Below are 16730 nucleotides of genomic sequence, written 5' to 3' on the forward strand. Positions count from 1 at the left end.
CAATAAATTACTAAAAACAAAGTGAAACAGAACAGACCAGTGCTGAAAAAAAGAAGAAGCAATAGCCTCAAGCCTCACTTAAAGAAAATCTGATTGCATCTGTACCATCCAAATAGTGTATTTCTATTTTGTATTCTAGCATTGAATAATATCTAAGCCTCTGTTATGTATGTCTTCAAGGAAAATTTCCTTCAAAACATGCCGCTCTAGCTCTGTGTGAACGTAATAATTTTGTTCCTTTGAAGTTATCCTTGAGGTCACACCATTTCACTATCGACAGGAGAAGCATTCCGTGTTTGTTCTTAAAAAATGTGACCATCTCAAGCCCGTATCTCACTACTTTGAATCACTTTCTATATAATCCATCTATTTTTAGTCTAACACCAGGAGTACTATCCCATGGAGTGCCGATGGTCTCTTTCAAAAGGGGGCGAATATTTATTATTTCTCGTTGTTCCCTCATCCTCGCTGTCCTCGTAAATCTTGACCTTCATCGCGGCAAGCTTCAGAGGAATTAGAGGTCATGTGTGAGAGGAGAAGCGAGAGTTGCTATCTGGAAGCCAGCCTACCGGTCAAGCGATCCGATGACCGGGGAGAAATGACAGATGCAGTACTTGAGACGAACATTGATGTTGTTACCATGGCTACAATATAGCCCGGAAATCCCTGGCTAAATACAACTGCACAATCAAACCCATTAAACGTGCGTATCTATCCATCTCTGTCCCCGCGCACAGTTTCCGAAGACATCTGTAAAAATGAAAACAAAAGCCTTGACAGCAATATGCTTACGAAATATTGGCAGATGAGGGCAGCGAGTCAGATATTTTGTTTATCACACTGACCAAGCGCTCGTGAGACTTTATCCAGAATCGTCAAATCCAGTAACCAACCACTCGTCTGAGGAGAGTGACATTACCGCACGGGGCAATAGACGGGATTGTATGGGGGACAAGCAGCCAGGGGAACAAAATAAATGAAAACATCGATGGTTCTCACTTCAGTTCAAATATTTTTGTCGATAAAGATCCTGTCGTATCGCTCAGAAATAAAAAGAGTGGGAGCAATAAAGGATATTTCCTCCCGTGCGAGATATAATCAACTCTCTCAATTTCATCCGCGCAGTTTGGGATTGGGGGTGGAGGGGGGGGGGGAGGGTGAAGGGGAGTGAGATTGTAACTCTAAATCGCGAAGACAGTGCTCGGGGATGAAAACCACAGATGTCATGTCGAACCTCGATTCTGCGTTCATATCAGGTGAGGCAGAGTATCGTGCCGTAAACATTTTACGTTATAGATTGCCCCAGGCGGCATAAGCCCATCTCCTACCCCTACTCCCTCTCCCTCTCTCTTCTCTCTCTCACTCTCTCTGTCAGTTCACTGTCTTCCTCTCTGTGTTTTTTTTTTTTTACATACGGAGGAAAACCCGAAAGCTTTCATTCGTGAGACAAGCCTAATGTCTTGTTTCTAAGAAAGAAATACATATATAATTCATATGTGCATATTCATCATTGAAAACTATATAGATATGTTTATCATATAACTTTATGTAAAACAATGTATGTATATATGTATATATATATATATATATATATATATATATATATTTGTATGTATAACTTTATGTAAAACTATGTATGTATATATATACATAATATATATATGTATATATGTATATATATGTATATATATATATATATATACATAATATATATATATATGTATATATATATATATATATATATACATATATATACAATCATATATATATATATATATATATATATATATATATATATATGTATACATATCCGCTGGGTACAGTTTGTAGAGAATCGACGAAAAAGTACTGAGAGTTAGTCTGCCTGAAGATCGCCCTAGCGTGAAACCACCGGTAGCAGACAAGGTACTCAACCACAGGTACTCCTATATATATTATGTGTGGTGTGTGTGTGTGTGTGTGCTTGTGTGTGTGTGTGTCCTCCGTTCATGGTGAGAAATGCTATCCACTTTTGATATTCACTTGATGATTATTTTCTTGCCTATACTTGCAAATGTTACATATCTTTCTCTTTGGTTCATTAGCTATGCAGCACTTGTTATCAAACTGCACTCTGTGTCACCGTTAAAATGTAGAAATTGAATTCACCAAGGGGATGGAAAACTGATTCAAATCACCGGAATTATTGTCTCGAAGGTTTTGTGTGATATCATAACTTCCCATATTTACTTTTGCACCATTTTCAATGAAAGAGTCTACTGAGGATCGCTTTGACAGTGGATACAGGGAACCCACAGACATAAGCTATTACTTAAAGAAAGAAATACAACAAAAGATCTAGGGGAATGTCCTCACGGCAGCTTCGCCCCCCCCCCCCCCCCCAAAAAAAAAATCAAAACGAAACAGGGGCATAGGCATTTGCAATTGTGCACCTTAATGGATATGGACATGGGCAAGATTGTTTATAGATAAATGCATAGGTGCTTGTAAGTGTGTACGAGACGTATTTGATATTGGTTCATTGGTATTTTTCTACAGCTATACTTGATGTTGTAATATTAAGAGTAAATGGGCTGAGCTCTTGATGAAGAGACGTTCAAAACACATTTTATTGACTAAGCAAAGCTTTATCATTAGAAGAAAGTGTATTGGCACTGAATTAAATAAGTACAGTCCTTGTAAGCAAAACTTTTCTTTTCTTTCCAAAAATTAAGATCATGACATATTTATCGTGAACAGTGAACAACATTTTTCCCTGTTTGTTTTATCCCAAGTAGGGCCTATAAATGTATTCTAAGATCAGGATATCTCCTGGAAATATTTAGCTAATCACTAGTATTCAGCACACACACACAAATCCCATTAACTCTGAAATTGCTAAGCTGACATGGTAAAAAAAAAAAAACAAATTACAGAACTTACAATGCTAGTAATGATTACTATAATGCTACTAATTACAAAGATCACTGTGATAATACTTCCAAATTTGGTCTACATAGAGAGTAAAGAAGAGCATCATTGCATTCATGTAATCCACAAAAATAATTGATAACATGGTAACAAACACATCCATGCAGGAGATGGCCTTTGATACTAGACGTAAGCATCTGAAGTGATAAAGACCTACCTTTTTCTCGGTATTTTTTTTTTTGCTTCTTTGTTGTTCTTGTTGTTCTATTGATAGAGTCTTTGACGTCAGCAACATTCCGCTAATGTCATAATGTTGAAGCAATGTATACATACAACAATACATCGCCCTCGATAACATTGAACGCATTCGATAAGTCCATGAACTTTCATTGAATTCTTCTTTGCTGGCTAGAGAATCATCTGTTCTTCTCTTAGGTAATGGAACTATGTTATAATCCTTAGAGTGGACCTTTCTACGGCTAAAGTGGTCGAGCTTGAGCAAATTGTTACTCTATAACAGAGTACAAACTATTTCCATAACTAATCTCTTGTAGGATCTTTGAAAAACGATTTTGAGGGGATTGGAAAATGGACATGGTATCGGATTAATCCAGAAACAGATTGCTCACGTGCTTTGAATTTTTCAACTTTACAAACATATCAATTGATTGTTCGCTTTCTTTTTTTCATTTTTTTGAGAAAACCCTTTTTAAATCGACCGATCTGATAGCATTATTGAAGTTCGTTGAAATTGCTCTTTGTGTTCAGAAGTGAGGGAAAGTATTTAATAAGTTTCACAAGAATGATATAACTTTTTCGTTTAAAGCCTGATACGCCCATATTTGGGCCATACGGCTAGCCACATCACAGACAACTTTTAACGTGACCGGAATTCCCCTTAGATTTATAATTGGTAGACTAATTGTAATTCACTGTCAGCAAATACTTTGTTGTTTCACAACTTCAGGGCGAGCAATTTAATATTTTGATTACTCTGCAGTCCTTTATTGTCGAATTCAATTTTCCATGCTATTGTCGTTGTTGAAGAAAATTATCCATTCAGATTTTTTTTTTTTTTAGATTTCCGTTGAGAAGAGTTATCAATCACAAACAATCGTCTCAATACATTAACGCAGTGCCGTTGACTGCAGCGCTTTAATACGAAGCATTCACCTTTGAACAGTCGACACGGATCAGTTATAATGAATTAGGTGTGATCGAAATTTATTAAGCACCTCCCTGAAACAAAGAATAGTTACAACGCTCCACTTGTTCCAAGATGACTTACCACTTTGGGCTCACTTGGCCTTTCTAAACTTCGAGCCTCTTTCCCACTCTTCTCATAAAAGCATCTCCTGTAAACCGTATGCAAGGCAAAACAAAAACAGCAACAGCAAATTTGCAATACGGGTAGCATTTCCAAATAGTCGCCTCGCTCAATCGCCTCTCCTTTTCATTAAATCGTGTTCTACGACAAACTCATTTCCTTGAAGCCAGGGATCACACGCTCGGGTCGGCGTGAAAGTAGAACGCCAGAAAGTTATTATGCTCATATACCATGGTAGTCGCGTTGATCCTTGGGTTCAGGAACTCTGGGCTCTGATGGCATGCTGAAGACATCAGAAGATGATATGATGATTGGATCGGGTCATTTCCATTAACCTTTGACACCCATTATCTCCCTGCTCATTTTTTATCTTTTTTGATCAAAGGCGGAATAATATACTTGCTAATTACACGAGAATAACGATTACTTTAGTTGAAAATCATCTGCACTTCCTTCGATAACAGCGTTGTTGGATAGAGTCGTCAAAGTAGATGACGAAGAACGTCTTTGCTGCATGTGTGCTTGTGTGTGTGTGTGTGTGTGTGTGTGCGCGCGTATTATTCTCATTATTATTTTCATTATTATTATCATTATTATTATTATTATTATTATTATTATTATCGTCGTCGTCGTTGTCGTTGTTGTTGTTGTTATTATTATTGTTCTTTTTGTTCTTGTTCTTGTTCTTGTTCTTGTTCTTATTGCTGCTGCTGTCGTTTTTCAGGCATACGCAATGCACATAATGTCATTAATTACGAGTACAAAAATTGGTCTGCGCTTTAGTAGGAATTCTATCGCAGCAGACTGATTAAACAGTGGACACGTCTTACTAATGTGCTCCTAGTCATTTACGTTGCGTAATGGAAAACATTCAAGGGACTTTATAAGAAAAATCCCAACGGTTTCAGAGCTTTAAAAAAGAAACTCCCCCACCCCCCCCCCCCAAAAAAAAAAAAAATCATACATGGCAAATATCTAGAGAGAAATAAATTCAAGAACAGGCCTGTAAGGTTGGAAGGTCACAGGAAATGTTTCGCCTTGGTGGAATTCTAGGGCAAAGGCCTGATTGCCTGTCCATGTATCCTACCAATTTTCCGTGAAAGTCGAGGCTTCATTTTCGAAAGCAAGGCACACCTTAATTGTCCCTTAGGGTCTATACCACATCATGGCATCCCATGACTTTCTACTGTTACGAACATATTTCCTACTTTTCGTACAATATGCCTGGTAATAAAACAGAGGACCCAAAAGCTAGACACACTGGTGTTCCGTAATCAACGTAAAATCTTACCCCAACAAACCGAGATATATAGGCTACTTGAAGAAGAGCTTTGATGAACAAAAGCACAAGCAGAATAATTTCGGCAAAATCTTTGATGGGTTTCCATCTGTAATAAAGATGTGTCGAAAAAGAAAAAGAAATCATACACTTTACATCAAATTATGATATTACTGGTTGGCTGCTTTAGCAATGTTCTTTTCTTTTTCGTTTATACAAACAATGGGAGGGGGGAACCAATGGGATATAGGCCTACGGATATAATTACTTTGGAAGTGTTTCATATAATTTGCGTTTGTGATTAGCTCCAGCTCACATTTTGTTGAATATCCGAAAACTATTTTTCTTTTTTTTTCAGATTTGACACAAATTTTCACGGTTTAGTTTGCTTAGAATAATGTTTGTGCACGTGTGTGTAATCAAAGTCAAACGTGAATACGAATTGCTTAGAGAATGCATGGTCGTGCGATAAGAGAATAGGTCATGTCTGCCTTATGGTCAGGAATCTCTCAGCACTAATCACATTAAGAGGCGATTATGCCTTCGGAACGCTAGTCTCGATACAATTAGGCATCATTTTTTTTTCGGTATCTATACCTGGAAGAGGCTGATTTTAACGTTAATTCCCAACTTTGCTGCAGATCAACAAAAGAAAACATTTTTTTTTTTTTTCCATTGGGACCTCTCCGAGATTTCTCTTCGCTGCCACTGGTCCTAATTACAAACTGACGTCTAATTCTTAGAGGCATGTACAATCATTATTGCAACACTTGAAATAAGTCCACAGAATGCACAAGCTGGGGATAATAGCTTGAGAAATAATTGCACAAAATATATTTGATCTGGGTATAGTACAAGCGTTGGAGTCAGATAAAATAGGTGCCTGCACGACCGCATAGCTGATGTGCATGCTAGTGTGACGAGTTGTCTAATAATGTATATATCATAGTCATACATAGATGGGACAGACATTACGACATTATGATTAAAAGAAACAGTTTACCCCCTTGGCTGGTGTCATGCTTATAAAATACTGCTTTGTCAGGTATGATTTTAACTCAGATCAAATATTTGCATTGTTTTTCTTTCCTGAGTTAAGGTTATAGTTGATTAACATTGCCCTCCTTCACCCAAATTAGTGATCCCGCACCACAGACATGCAATATCTATAGACATCCAAGCTACGTGATCCATCAAAAGCATTTTATAGGACGAGCATGCGTTGGACACTTTAGCAATGCTTGGGGAATCATTAAGGGTCATTTAAAGGGAATCAGGAATGATTGGTGTGCACATTTTGTGAGAGGGCGCCTTATCCGAATAGCCTTCCGCCCTCAGAAGCCCTGAGCTGATTGTATTTCTCTCAGTCGCCGCGCGCTAAAGATCCGCAGTCTCCATGGTGATGAGAGCACTCTTGTTCCCGAAAAAAAAATATAATAAACAGAGAGAGAGAGAGAGAGAGGAAGGGGGTGGAGGGAGGGGGATAGATGTGCTCTCATAATATTTTCTCTCGGGGGTCGTTGTAATTGAACAATTATCAGAGCAATTCAATCTCCACCCTGTACCCGGAGAAGTCCCGGCTGCGTCAATATGTGATGCAAGGAGGTACTAGCCTATTACCTCCTTGATTGATGCGTTCCCGGGTCCATTTTAGAGCAAATCGCCCGAACACCTATAACACGATGCATCGAATTCTCACAATCTGTAGCCCCATTATCCACATGCCCAATGCAGTGGTATGAAAACGGAGAATGTGTGTTAAATCAGCCTCTCATTATCAAAGATCACTAGGCTATTTTGTTTATCTATTTCGAGTGATTTTATAGACATCTCTTACCCATTTGTCCCAATATCACCTCCCTCCCTCCCTCCCCTCTGCCTCTCTTACAGTACTCTCTTCGCTACACACGTGACCGTGATAAAATTTAATAATCCGTGTGGACATGAGATGTAATCTATGAGAAATCGGTCAATATTCTTCCTATCGTGTCCCCCCCCCCCCCCCCCCCCCCCCCCCCCATCCACGTTGTCATAACACGTGCGGGTCAATCTTCCCTACCCCGTAAATCCGTCCACTCCTTTCTGTCCACGAAAGCAACGAAAAGAAACCGTAGGAGTTTGAAAAAAAAAAATACAGAGATTATTTCGGAGAAGTATTATGTTTACCTTTATAACAGCATTGCACCTTGTGTATGTGTGTGTGTGTGTGTGTGTGTGTGTGTGTGTGTGTATGTGTGTGTGTTTTCTTTTTTAAGTTGATACAGTCCCATACGTTTGTAAAGTGTTGTTATGCTGTTTCTTCACTTTCAACATTAAACATTCAACATTTCTAATTGTTGTTAAAAAGACACGTAATAGCTTCCTCTTCACTACATGTCATCCACAGCAAAGTAGCTGTCAAACAATATTGTTTATATTTCCTCACTGCTTTCTGCTGACTTCAGAACAGTATATAGCAAAGAATATACCTTACTTCATATTGCATTGCTGGATCCGAGTGCATGTATAATTTACAGAACTGCCGGGCTAGCAGGAGTGGTAGCAGCACTGGTAGACTTAATTATTTATTTGAGCACTTTAAATGAAACCCAGGAACTTTTATCGGCAGATATTTTCATTAATTACGTTCTCATCTGAGTCATGGCTAACGGTAGACATGAAAGATAGTCGATAGCCCAGTTATTGTAATATATAGAGAGACAAGTATGACTTGCCATAATTACATAACAGTAGTAGTACTATAGTCGTTGGATCCGTAGAATTAATAGCAGTATATAGCAATGTTGCTACTGCTACACGCAGCATTATATAGAGACAAGTACGACTTGCCATAATTACATAACAGAAGTAGTATTATAGTCGTTGGATCCGTAGAATTAATAGCAGTATTTAGCAATGTTGCTACTGCTACACGCAGCATATACACACCCAAAGGAATAGTAGTAAAAGCAGTCGTGGTTGTAAAGGCTGTAATAGTAGTAAGGAGATGTGGCTTAATAGTGAAAATTGTAAATTTGTTTGCATTCGAATCATCGTGCATCTTTCTCACCGGTATCCTCATGTGCAGCAGTCTCTCAACTTGCGCATTTGACCTTTTGCCCTCACAGAATATCAAGAGGTTTCCGTCTGCCATGATGAGTTGAATTAAATTTTTGGGGCGCAGGAGCACTATGACACAATCCCGCATCCTGCGTTTTGCAACGCTTCCAGGCATGTACTCTGCGTTTTTAGAGAATGATTAAATCGGAAGCCAGATATGTAGGGAAGATGAACGCTCAAGGAAAGACATTCCAGTTACTATTTGAAAGGGAATTCTCGCGCAAAGAATGGGCTGGCTTCGGCACAGGTCTTACACAGCACTGACGCAGTTTCATTGGTGAAAGTAGGGCGGGAACGCACAAAGCCATTATGACCGCCAAGCTCAAATCCACCCCAAAAAAATCGCAGACTTTGATTCTCTGTAATGGACCACATTATGTAATTTGGGATGACCGACTCAATTTTATAAGTTTGTCTTACCTGAGAGAGCAATCTTTTTCTCTACGTGCTGCCAAATTTGGCGGCTTAAAGCAAAAGCGAAATCGAGATATTTAGCAGTTTTTTTCGACCATACTCTTTCGGGCTGGCGCTGCTCTCACGGGGAAATGGAACACATTTTCATTGAAACTTCTGCCCAGCATGCCCAATAGGTACCCTAATCTTTAAATCCTCTTTTCTCCCTTTTCTATAAAATTGCATTTCCTCGCTCTCTTATTACAATCACTTTTTGAATGGGTTAGGATGATCAAAGTCTAACAAGTTATATACCATTTTAAAGCTTAGATGTTACTGTTTTAAATTATGCAGCAAAAGGGAGTTCATTCGGCCTGCTTTTTGTGGGTTTTTGAGCTGGGCGGTTACATATCATGTCTTTGGTTTTGTTTATCTATTCTTTTATTGCTTGTCCACATTTGTCTCTTTTTGGGAAGGATACCATGAGGTTCCAGTCTATTCGTCGTCTGTAATAGGCGGACATGTCTTAAAAGGGCATTGTACCGGTTTTTTATTTTTTTTTATATGTTGTTCTTTTAATTCTAAAAGACCCAGCGGTGCAAACAGATTCAAAATTTCATAACGATTTAGTCCGTAATTTCATTTTGAAAATGGAAATTTTTGGGCGAGAATTATGCTAATGAGCTGACGAGCCCGGGTGTCGTGATGTCACAGGTGCCAAATATATCACTGATTACAAGCCCTCGCATACGCGTGCGTTAAATCGTGCCGAGTAGCAGACGACGCTTAGGCCCAATTTAGCTAGCAGGCGGCACTTGTGTACTGTCCTATCCATGCAGCTGTCTCAAATTTCGCTGAACCAAATCGCACCAAAATTACAGGATATACGTCAAAGCATATTTCAAAATAATGTATTATGTTTGAACGAAATCGGTAATCGAGAAGTATCAATATTGACGCCGATTTTCAAGTTGTCACTAAAAAAAACTCACTCTTCGCGAGAGATCTTGGTAAACGCGACATGCACAATCTAGAACTGAAGTTAGCCGACTAGTCCTGTGCGAACGGGGAATTTGCGCGGGAACTAAACTAAAAAATGTCATGATTTTGGCAATTTGTGTGATTTACGAACTATATTTTTCATTCAACTTAACTCAAATAATTTTTACATTGATTCTTTGCTCCCGATTACTTGAAAGATTTGTCTCATGATATTAGATGGCTAACTTCAGTCTGTGCGTGCGCAGGCAAGTAGGGCTACTACGCCGCGATAACTCTTGTTTAGTCGTACAGTCTCTACAGAGCAGATTGTTTTTAGCGACGACAGGAAAGTCGACAACTTCACTTACGCTTCCCGACTTGCTATTTGGTTCCAATTAGCGTGAGCAAGTGGACATGAGTCATAAAATATTTCTTGTGATTTTGGTGCAATTTGGTTAAGTGAATTTTGAGATATCTACATGGATACGGAAGTACTCTAGCACTATGCCTACACCAGCGCTTGGATCGCGAAGCGGCGGCACTGTTTGTTTCTACGTGGTCAGGCCACTCTTCCGAGGTATGGGCCATGGGTCGTACTAAAACTAGATCTAAGTTAGTCCTTGGTGTTAATACGACCACAATGAGATTTATCTCGACTGCAAAAACATTGAAAATCCATAAAGCAGATACCTTACCTGCAAAATTCAGCACAGAAACAACAGGGCCTGCAGCACAAGGGCCTAGATCTAGCGGCAACCCTAGACCTTGGAGTCTGGACTTTCGTCTGGACTTTCTTCAAGTTCTGGCAGCAAGGGTAAGTATTGCATACTAAACCGTTTACTAGTACGCTGTGCCTATTATATAGCGCTGTGCACGTACAGCTGTCGACGGGCGGGCGAGTAGAATCTTCTCGGTCCTTGACTGCTCACTAGTCCTAACGTTAGTCATAGTTCTAGTCTAGCGTCTCTACTGAGTGCAGTTTTCTTCTAACTAGGCGTAAACCGTGATTGCCGTTGACTATTTTTTGGATTTAGATTTTAAGAATCACTCAGTCCTCATCTTCGTTAGATAGTTTGAACTGTGATGTCGAACCATTATCGCTCATCATCAATGCATACTAGTTAGTGCAACGTTACTTACACACAGTTTTCTATGGGCAGCACGTTCGGACATGATGCCAATTTCATTTTGCATATCTGGAATATTCCCCACAAATTTGATCTAAATAAAAAGCTTTTGAAGAGATTCCTTTTAAAAATTAATGAATATTGTTTAACATGTTTATTTCAGCTCCATATTGCAATTTTACTAAATAACAGTTTTTGCAGTACTTCGTGTGAGATTTCATCAGTAAATTGACATGTGTAGTTCATTTTGCTAAAGTTGGAGGTTAGCACCTGTGACGTATGCCAAATTGTGTGGATCGTTCCTTGGCTTGCTCGTTTTCATTTTTTTCAAAAAATCATTACAGGCTTATCCTGGGTTGTAGAATCCTCTCTTTTCAGTTGTAGGCGTCAAAAAATGTAGATTAGAATTATCAGACAAGTAGAAAATGTCAGTACAGGTTTCTTTTAAAATTTGCGTCTTTTCTGCATCCCTACACAGATGCTCTTTTCATGCTTTTGCATGATTATGTTTAGCAAGTGCCACTATAGCATAAGATAAGAACAGAACTGAAAAAAAAAAAAACTACTGATCATCCACAGATTAAACTACAGGAATAAAAAATGGAATCACCAAATTCGCTTTTATTTATTTTTTTTTTTTTGGAGGGGTTAATTTTATGTATTTGTATCCCTTGGGAACTAAAGCTGCTTACATGACTGTCAACTTTTCAGAGGAGCATCAAAGCGTACTCCTTTTTATTAAGTTGGATATGAACCGTAAGCGTTTGCAGTCAAAAGTGGAGACAAAAAAAAATCACAGTTATAACTGGCTTTAAAGCTCACAAGGCCACAATAAAAAAAATAATAAAAATGAGGAAAGAATGTGGGTGAAGCACGATCGTTTCCCCCAACGTCTCATCTTCTGAACTCTTCAAAAGACGGCATCAATGGAAATTGGCGCTCCAGTGTGTATACATGCTATTCAAACGTCACCTGCTTAATCGGCCAATGAGCGGAGCTAATAACGACACGCTGGCAAACACGACCGATGGTAAAGTTGTCAAGGTGGAGGCAAACACTGGCCTGACATCTCTACGTCACAATGGGCCGAGTAGCAGTCCATTGAGAAGTACACGTTCCAGTAATGATGTTCATCAGTTTATTGCATCATGTCCATGATCATGTCCATGATCAGCATGCAGGCCGCGCCCGTTCGGTTTGTTCAGACAGTTTAAGTTTCCTGCAGATTTGGTTACCATGGCAGATCTGTCCTCTTTCTTGTTCTATTTCTGTATTGGCCAATCTCTCTCTCTCTCTCTCTCTCTCTCATGTAATATGATGTATAATATAATGTAATATAACACAATATGAGATGTTACATGCTGTGCTTTGTTATGCTAGAATAGAATAGAGTAGAGTAGAATAGAATAGAATAGAATAGAATAGAATGGAATAGAATAGAATAGAATAGAATAGAACAGAATAGAACAGAATAAAATAGAATAGAATAGAATAGAATAGAATAGAATAGAAAAATAGAATAGAGTATATGATAGTATCCATATATATGGTATATATATTCGTATTTATACACAGCTATCATCTCATCTGTCTTTCATGTCCTATTGATCTCTCACCCTCGTCCCCACACCGAAAATTATAATGAATAATCTACATATCGCTTAAACATGAAAATCGTCACTGTTAATACATGTTCAATTAGTTATAACTGTATAATAATGTCTGACTCCGGGTCTATTACCTTTCCACCTTTTTTACGTATGTGTGTGTGTTAATGTGCCTGTTGTGTATAACTTCAGGTATGTATAATATGAGTGTGTGTGGGTGTCATAGTATACAACGTTATACTGCACATCACACCGGGCTTCAGCAAAAATTATTCACACGATATTAAGATTGGAACGATAGAAAACGCACCAGGCAATGTAATACTAATACACTAACTCCTGGTGAAAAGTTAAGTGGAATATTTAAGCAAAATAAGAGCCTGATCGCGTGATAGCTCTCAGCCTATCATTGATAAGGATACCTATCAACATTTCATGATGTGTTTGTTTGTACAAATATTCATTTTTTCTGGTCTTCATGTTGTCAACATAGCACAATACGTTCACCTTCCTATCTTTCGATTTTGTCTCTTTTCCGTCTGAAGAACATGCATTATATGCTTAGCAAGGATTTCAAGGCACAAGTTCGAAGCATCCGAGCCTCTTCTCAACTTTGAAAAAGAATCCATATTCATGGCGGCGCATTTTGTCCATTACCCTGTAACAGAATCTTGATGGTTATGCTTCATAATGATTCCGGTCTTTTTTTTTATTAGAAATGTTCTATTTTTCATCAGAATGACCATAAAAAAAAAATCTCATTTATACCACTAGCATGGGACGACGGTGTATACAAGAAATCAAAGGAAACTTTGAGAGCATTTCCAGAGGGAGAAAAGTTACCATAATGCTTTTGAGGCTGCTGCAAAGGAAATCTAAGGCTTTTTAAGATAAGGACCTGAATCATCTTGTTACATTAGCTTAACCGGGGAGAACATAAATTACGAGAGAGGGAGGGTGTAGGGATGCATCTACATGATGGTGTATATATGGTAGTTATGTGCGCTTGTGTCCGTGCGTGAGTGTATCCAGTAGTGAGCCCTTCTGAAAAAAAAAATGGTAGATGGATGGATGCCTTGTGGAACAAGGAATATCTCTTGGCGTCAAGTAATATCGTTTATGAACATGGCATCATCGTGTGCCAGGTGCATCAGAAACCACAAAATCCACGCTTTTTTTCCAAACACCATTATTTGACAATGTCGTGGCAAATTGCCGGATAGGAATGAACGAACATTCGTCATTTTAACAGTCATCATGATGTCCTCGTGAAGTCCTACCACCCACAGGAATGACAAGGGTTAATTTGAAAGATGTTTTGAGGTTGAGGTAAACAGGAGATAACGACGAGCCTGAAAAGACACCGACTTTCTCCCTGTCTCTATTTGATAAAGTGACGAAACCTTCAGTTAAAGGGCAGATGGCTCCACAATGTTACTAATTTTCAGGAGGTGAATTCCTCTGAAGTTTGCTCTTTCTCATTTTTCAGTTGCAGTCAGTCTCAGTGAAAGCTATGGGAAAAGCACATGATGCATTCAGTTCAGTTTAGCCTGTATGAGATTCGGTTGCGAGAAAGGCAGAACTGAAATAGATCTCTGGCCCCTTAGAATAATCAAAATACAGTTACGAGACACCGAAACTGTATCTTTAGATAAGTGTAACATTGTAATCTTGAATAATTACCTCCGCCAAGGGAGGAGGTTATGTTTTCGTTACCGTTGATTTGTTTGTTAGTTAGTTAGTTAGTTAGTTAGTTAGTTAGTTTGTCCGTGTGCAAAATAACTCAAAAAGTAGTTAACGGATTTGCACGAAACTTGCAGGAAAGGTTGAGAATGACACAAGAAACAAATGATTAAATTATGGTAGTGATCAACGGCGTAGCCAGGATTTAATCTTAGGGGGGGCGGTTAGTCTGCGAGGGAGCGAAGCGACCGAGCCCGAGCGAGCGGAGCGAGCGACGGGGGGGGGGAGGGTGTGGGAGGGGGGTGTCCCCCCTCCGACGGTAAGAACTGTTTGCATTTTGATGTTGTAAATGGTGCAATTTGATGCATGTTTTTGCGCGTTTTATCGACGTGAAACAGTCCCACTTGTTTATGGTAGCAGTTTATTTTGATGTAGATTATTATTGAACAATTTGCCTATAAAATGGTATAATTTAGATACACTTCTTGTATTGATTCTTTTCACTGAATATCATGAACGCGACTGAACCCGAGCGAGCGGAGCGAGCGAGGGGGTAGGGGAGGGTGTGGGAGGGGGGTTTCCCCCCTCCCGCAGTAAGAACTTTTTGCATTTTGATGTTGTAAATGGTGCAATTTGATGCATGTTTTTGCGCGTTTTATCGACGTGAAACAGTCCCACTTGTTTAAGGTAGCAGTTTATTTTAGTGTAGATTATTATTGAACAATTTGCCTATAAAATGGTATAATTTATAGATACACTTCTTGTATTAATTCTTTTCACTGAATATCATGAACGCGACTGAACCCGAGCGAGCGGAGCGAGCGAGGGGGGAGGGGAGGGTGTGGGAGGGGGGTGTCCCCCCTCCCACGGTAAGAACTTTTTGCATTTGGATGTTGTAAATGGTGCAATTTGATGCATGTTTTTGCGCGTTTTATCGACGTGAAACAGTCCCACTTGTTTAAGGTAGCAGTATATTTTAGTGTAGATTATTATTGAACAATTTGCCTATAAAATGGTATATTTCAAATACACTTCTTGTATTAATTCTTTTCACTGAATATTATGAACGCGACTGAACCCGAGCGAGCGGAGCGAGCGAGGGGGAGGGGAGGGTGTGGGAGGGGGGTGTCCCCCCTCCCACGGTAAGAACTTTTTGCATTTTGATTTTGCAAATGGTACAATTTGATGCATGTTTTTGCGTGTTTCATCGACGTGAAACAGTCCCACTTGTTTAAGGTAGCAGTATATTTTAGTGTAGATTATTATTGAACAATTTGCCTATAAAATGGTATAATTTAGATACACTTGTTGTATTAATTCTCTTCACTGAATATCATGAACGCGACTGAACCCGAGCGAGCGGAGGGAGCGAGGGGGTAGGGGAGGGTGTGGGAGGGGGTTTCCCCCCTCCCACGGCGAGAACTTTTTGCATTTGGATGTTGCAAATGGTGCAATTTGATGCACGTTTTTGCGTGTTTTAACGAGTTGAAACAGTCCCACTTGTTTAAGGTTGCAGTATATTTTAGTGTAGATTATTATTGAACCATTTGCCTATAAAATGGTATAATTTAGATACACTAGTCTTCTTGTATTAATTCTTACACTGAATATCATGAACGCTGTCTGTTCAGCAATCAAACAGAAAAAGCATGCACACGAGGGTGTAGATAGGGGCATATCCCCTCCCACACGAAGGTGATTTTGCGTTTTCAGACCTGAAATTCAGCGATCTGGTGCAAATTTTTGGTGCAATACTTTTTCATCGAAGTGTTAAAATCACGGAATTTAGCTCTTATTCCGAATGTGCACCATCTGTGCGTATGTATAAAGTCTAGTGAGGTATAGAGCTTAGGGGAAGGGGGATTCCCCTTCCCGCTCGCGGAGCTTTTGCGTTTTTAGAATTGAAATAAAGCGATCTGGGTATAGCCACAGTCTACTTCTTTGCATGGCCGGGGGGGGGGGGGGCGAGCAGGGAGAAGGCGTGGGCGAGTGTTATCTCCACCCTTCCCTTCCGATGGAGCTTTTATCTTTTTAAAGGACAAGTTCACCTTCATAAACATAAGGATTGAGAAAATGCAACAATATTAGTAGAACACATCAGTGAAAGTTTGAGGAAAATTGGACAATCGATGCAAAAGTTATGAATTTTTAAAATTTTTGTGTTGGAACCGCTGGATGAGGAGACTACTACAGCATGTGAGTCATATGCGTACAACAGGATAAAGAAAATGTAAAGAAAATTCAACATATTTTCACTTTTTTCGCATAATAAAAGAGCACTTGACTTGTCTCTTTCTAAAAGCAGGGGGAATAATATTACCTTT

General features: G+C 39.2%; 1 protein-coding gene across 1 annotated transcript in view; it reads right to left on the reverse strand.

Moving 5' to 3' along the window:
* Positions 1-392: 392 nt before the first annotated feature.
* Positions 393-16730, reverse strand: part of LOC139721065 (gonadotropin-releasing hormone receptor-like) — a 33907-nt gene continuing 17569 nt past the window's right edge. Inside the window, exon 2 of the mRNA XM_071632394.1 lies at positions 393-503. Coding sequence (XP_071488495.1) covers positions 393-503 — 111 coding nt within the window. The remainder of the gene's footprint in view (positions 504-16730) is intronic.

Source organism: Diadema antillarum, unplaced genomic scaffold, assembly GCF_040938485.1.
Source record: "Diadema antillarum isolate AM-2024a unplaced genomic scaffold, OU_Dant_1.0 scf00000137, whole genome shotgun sequence".
Taxonomy (NCBI): Eukaryota; Metazoa; Echinodermata; class Echinoidea; order Diadematoida; family Diadematidae; genus Diadema; species Diadema antillarum.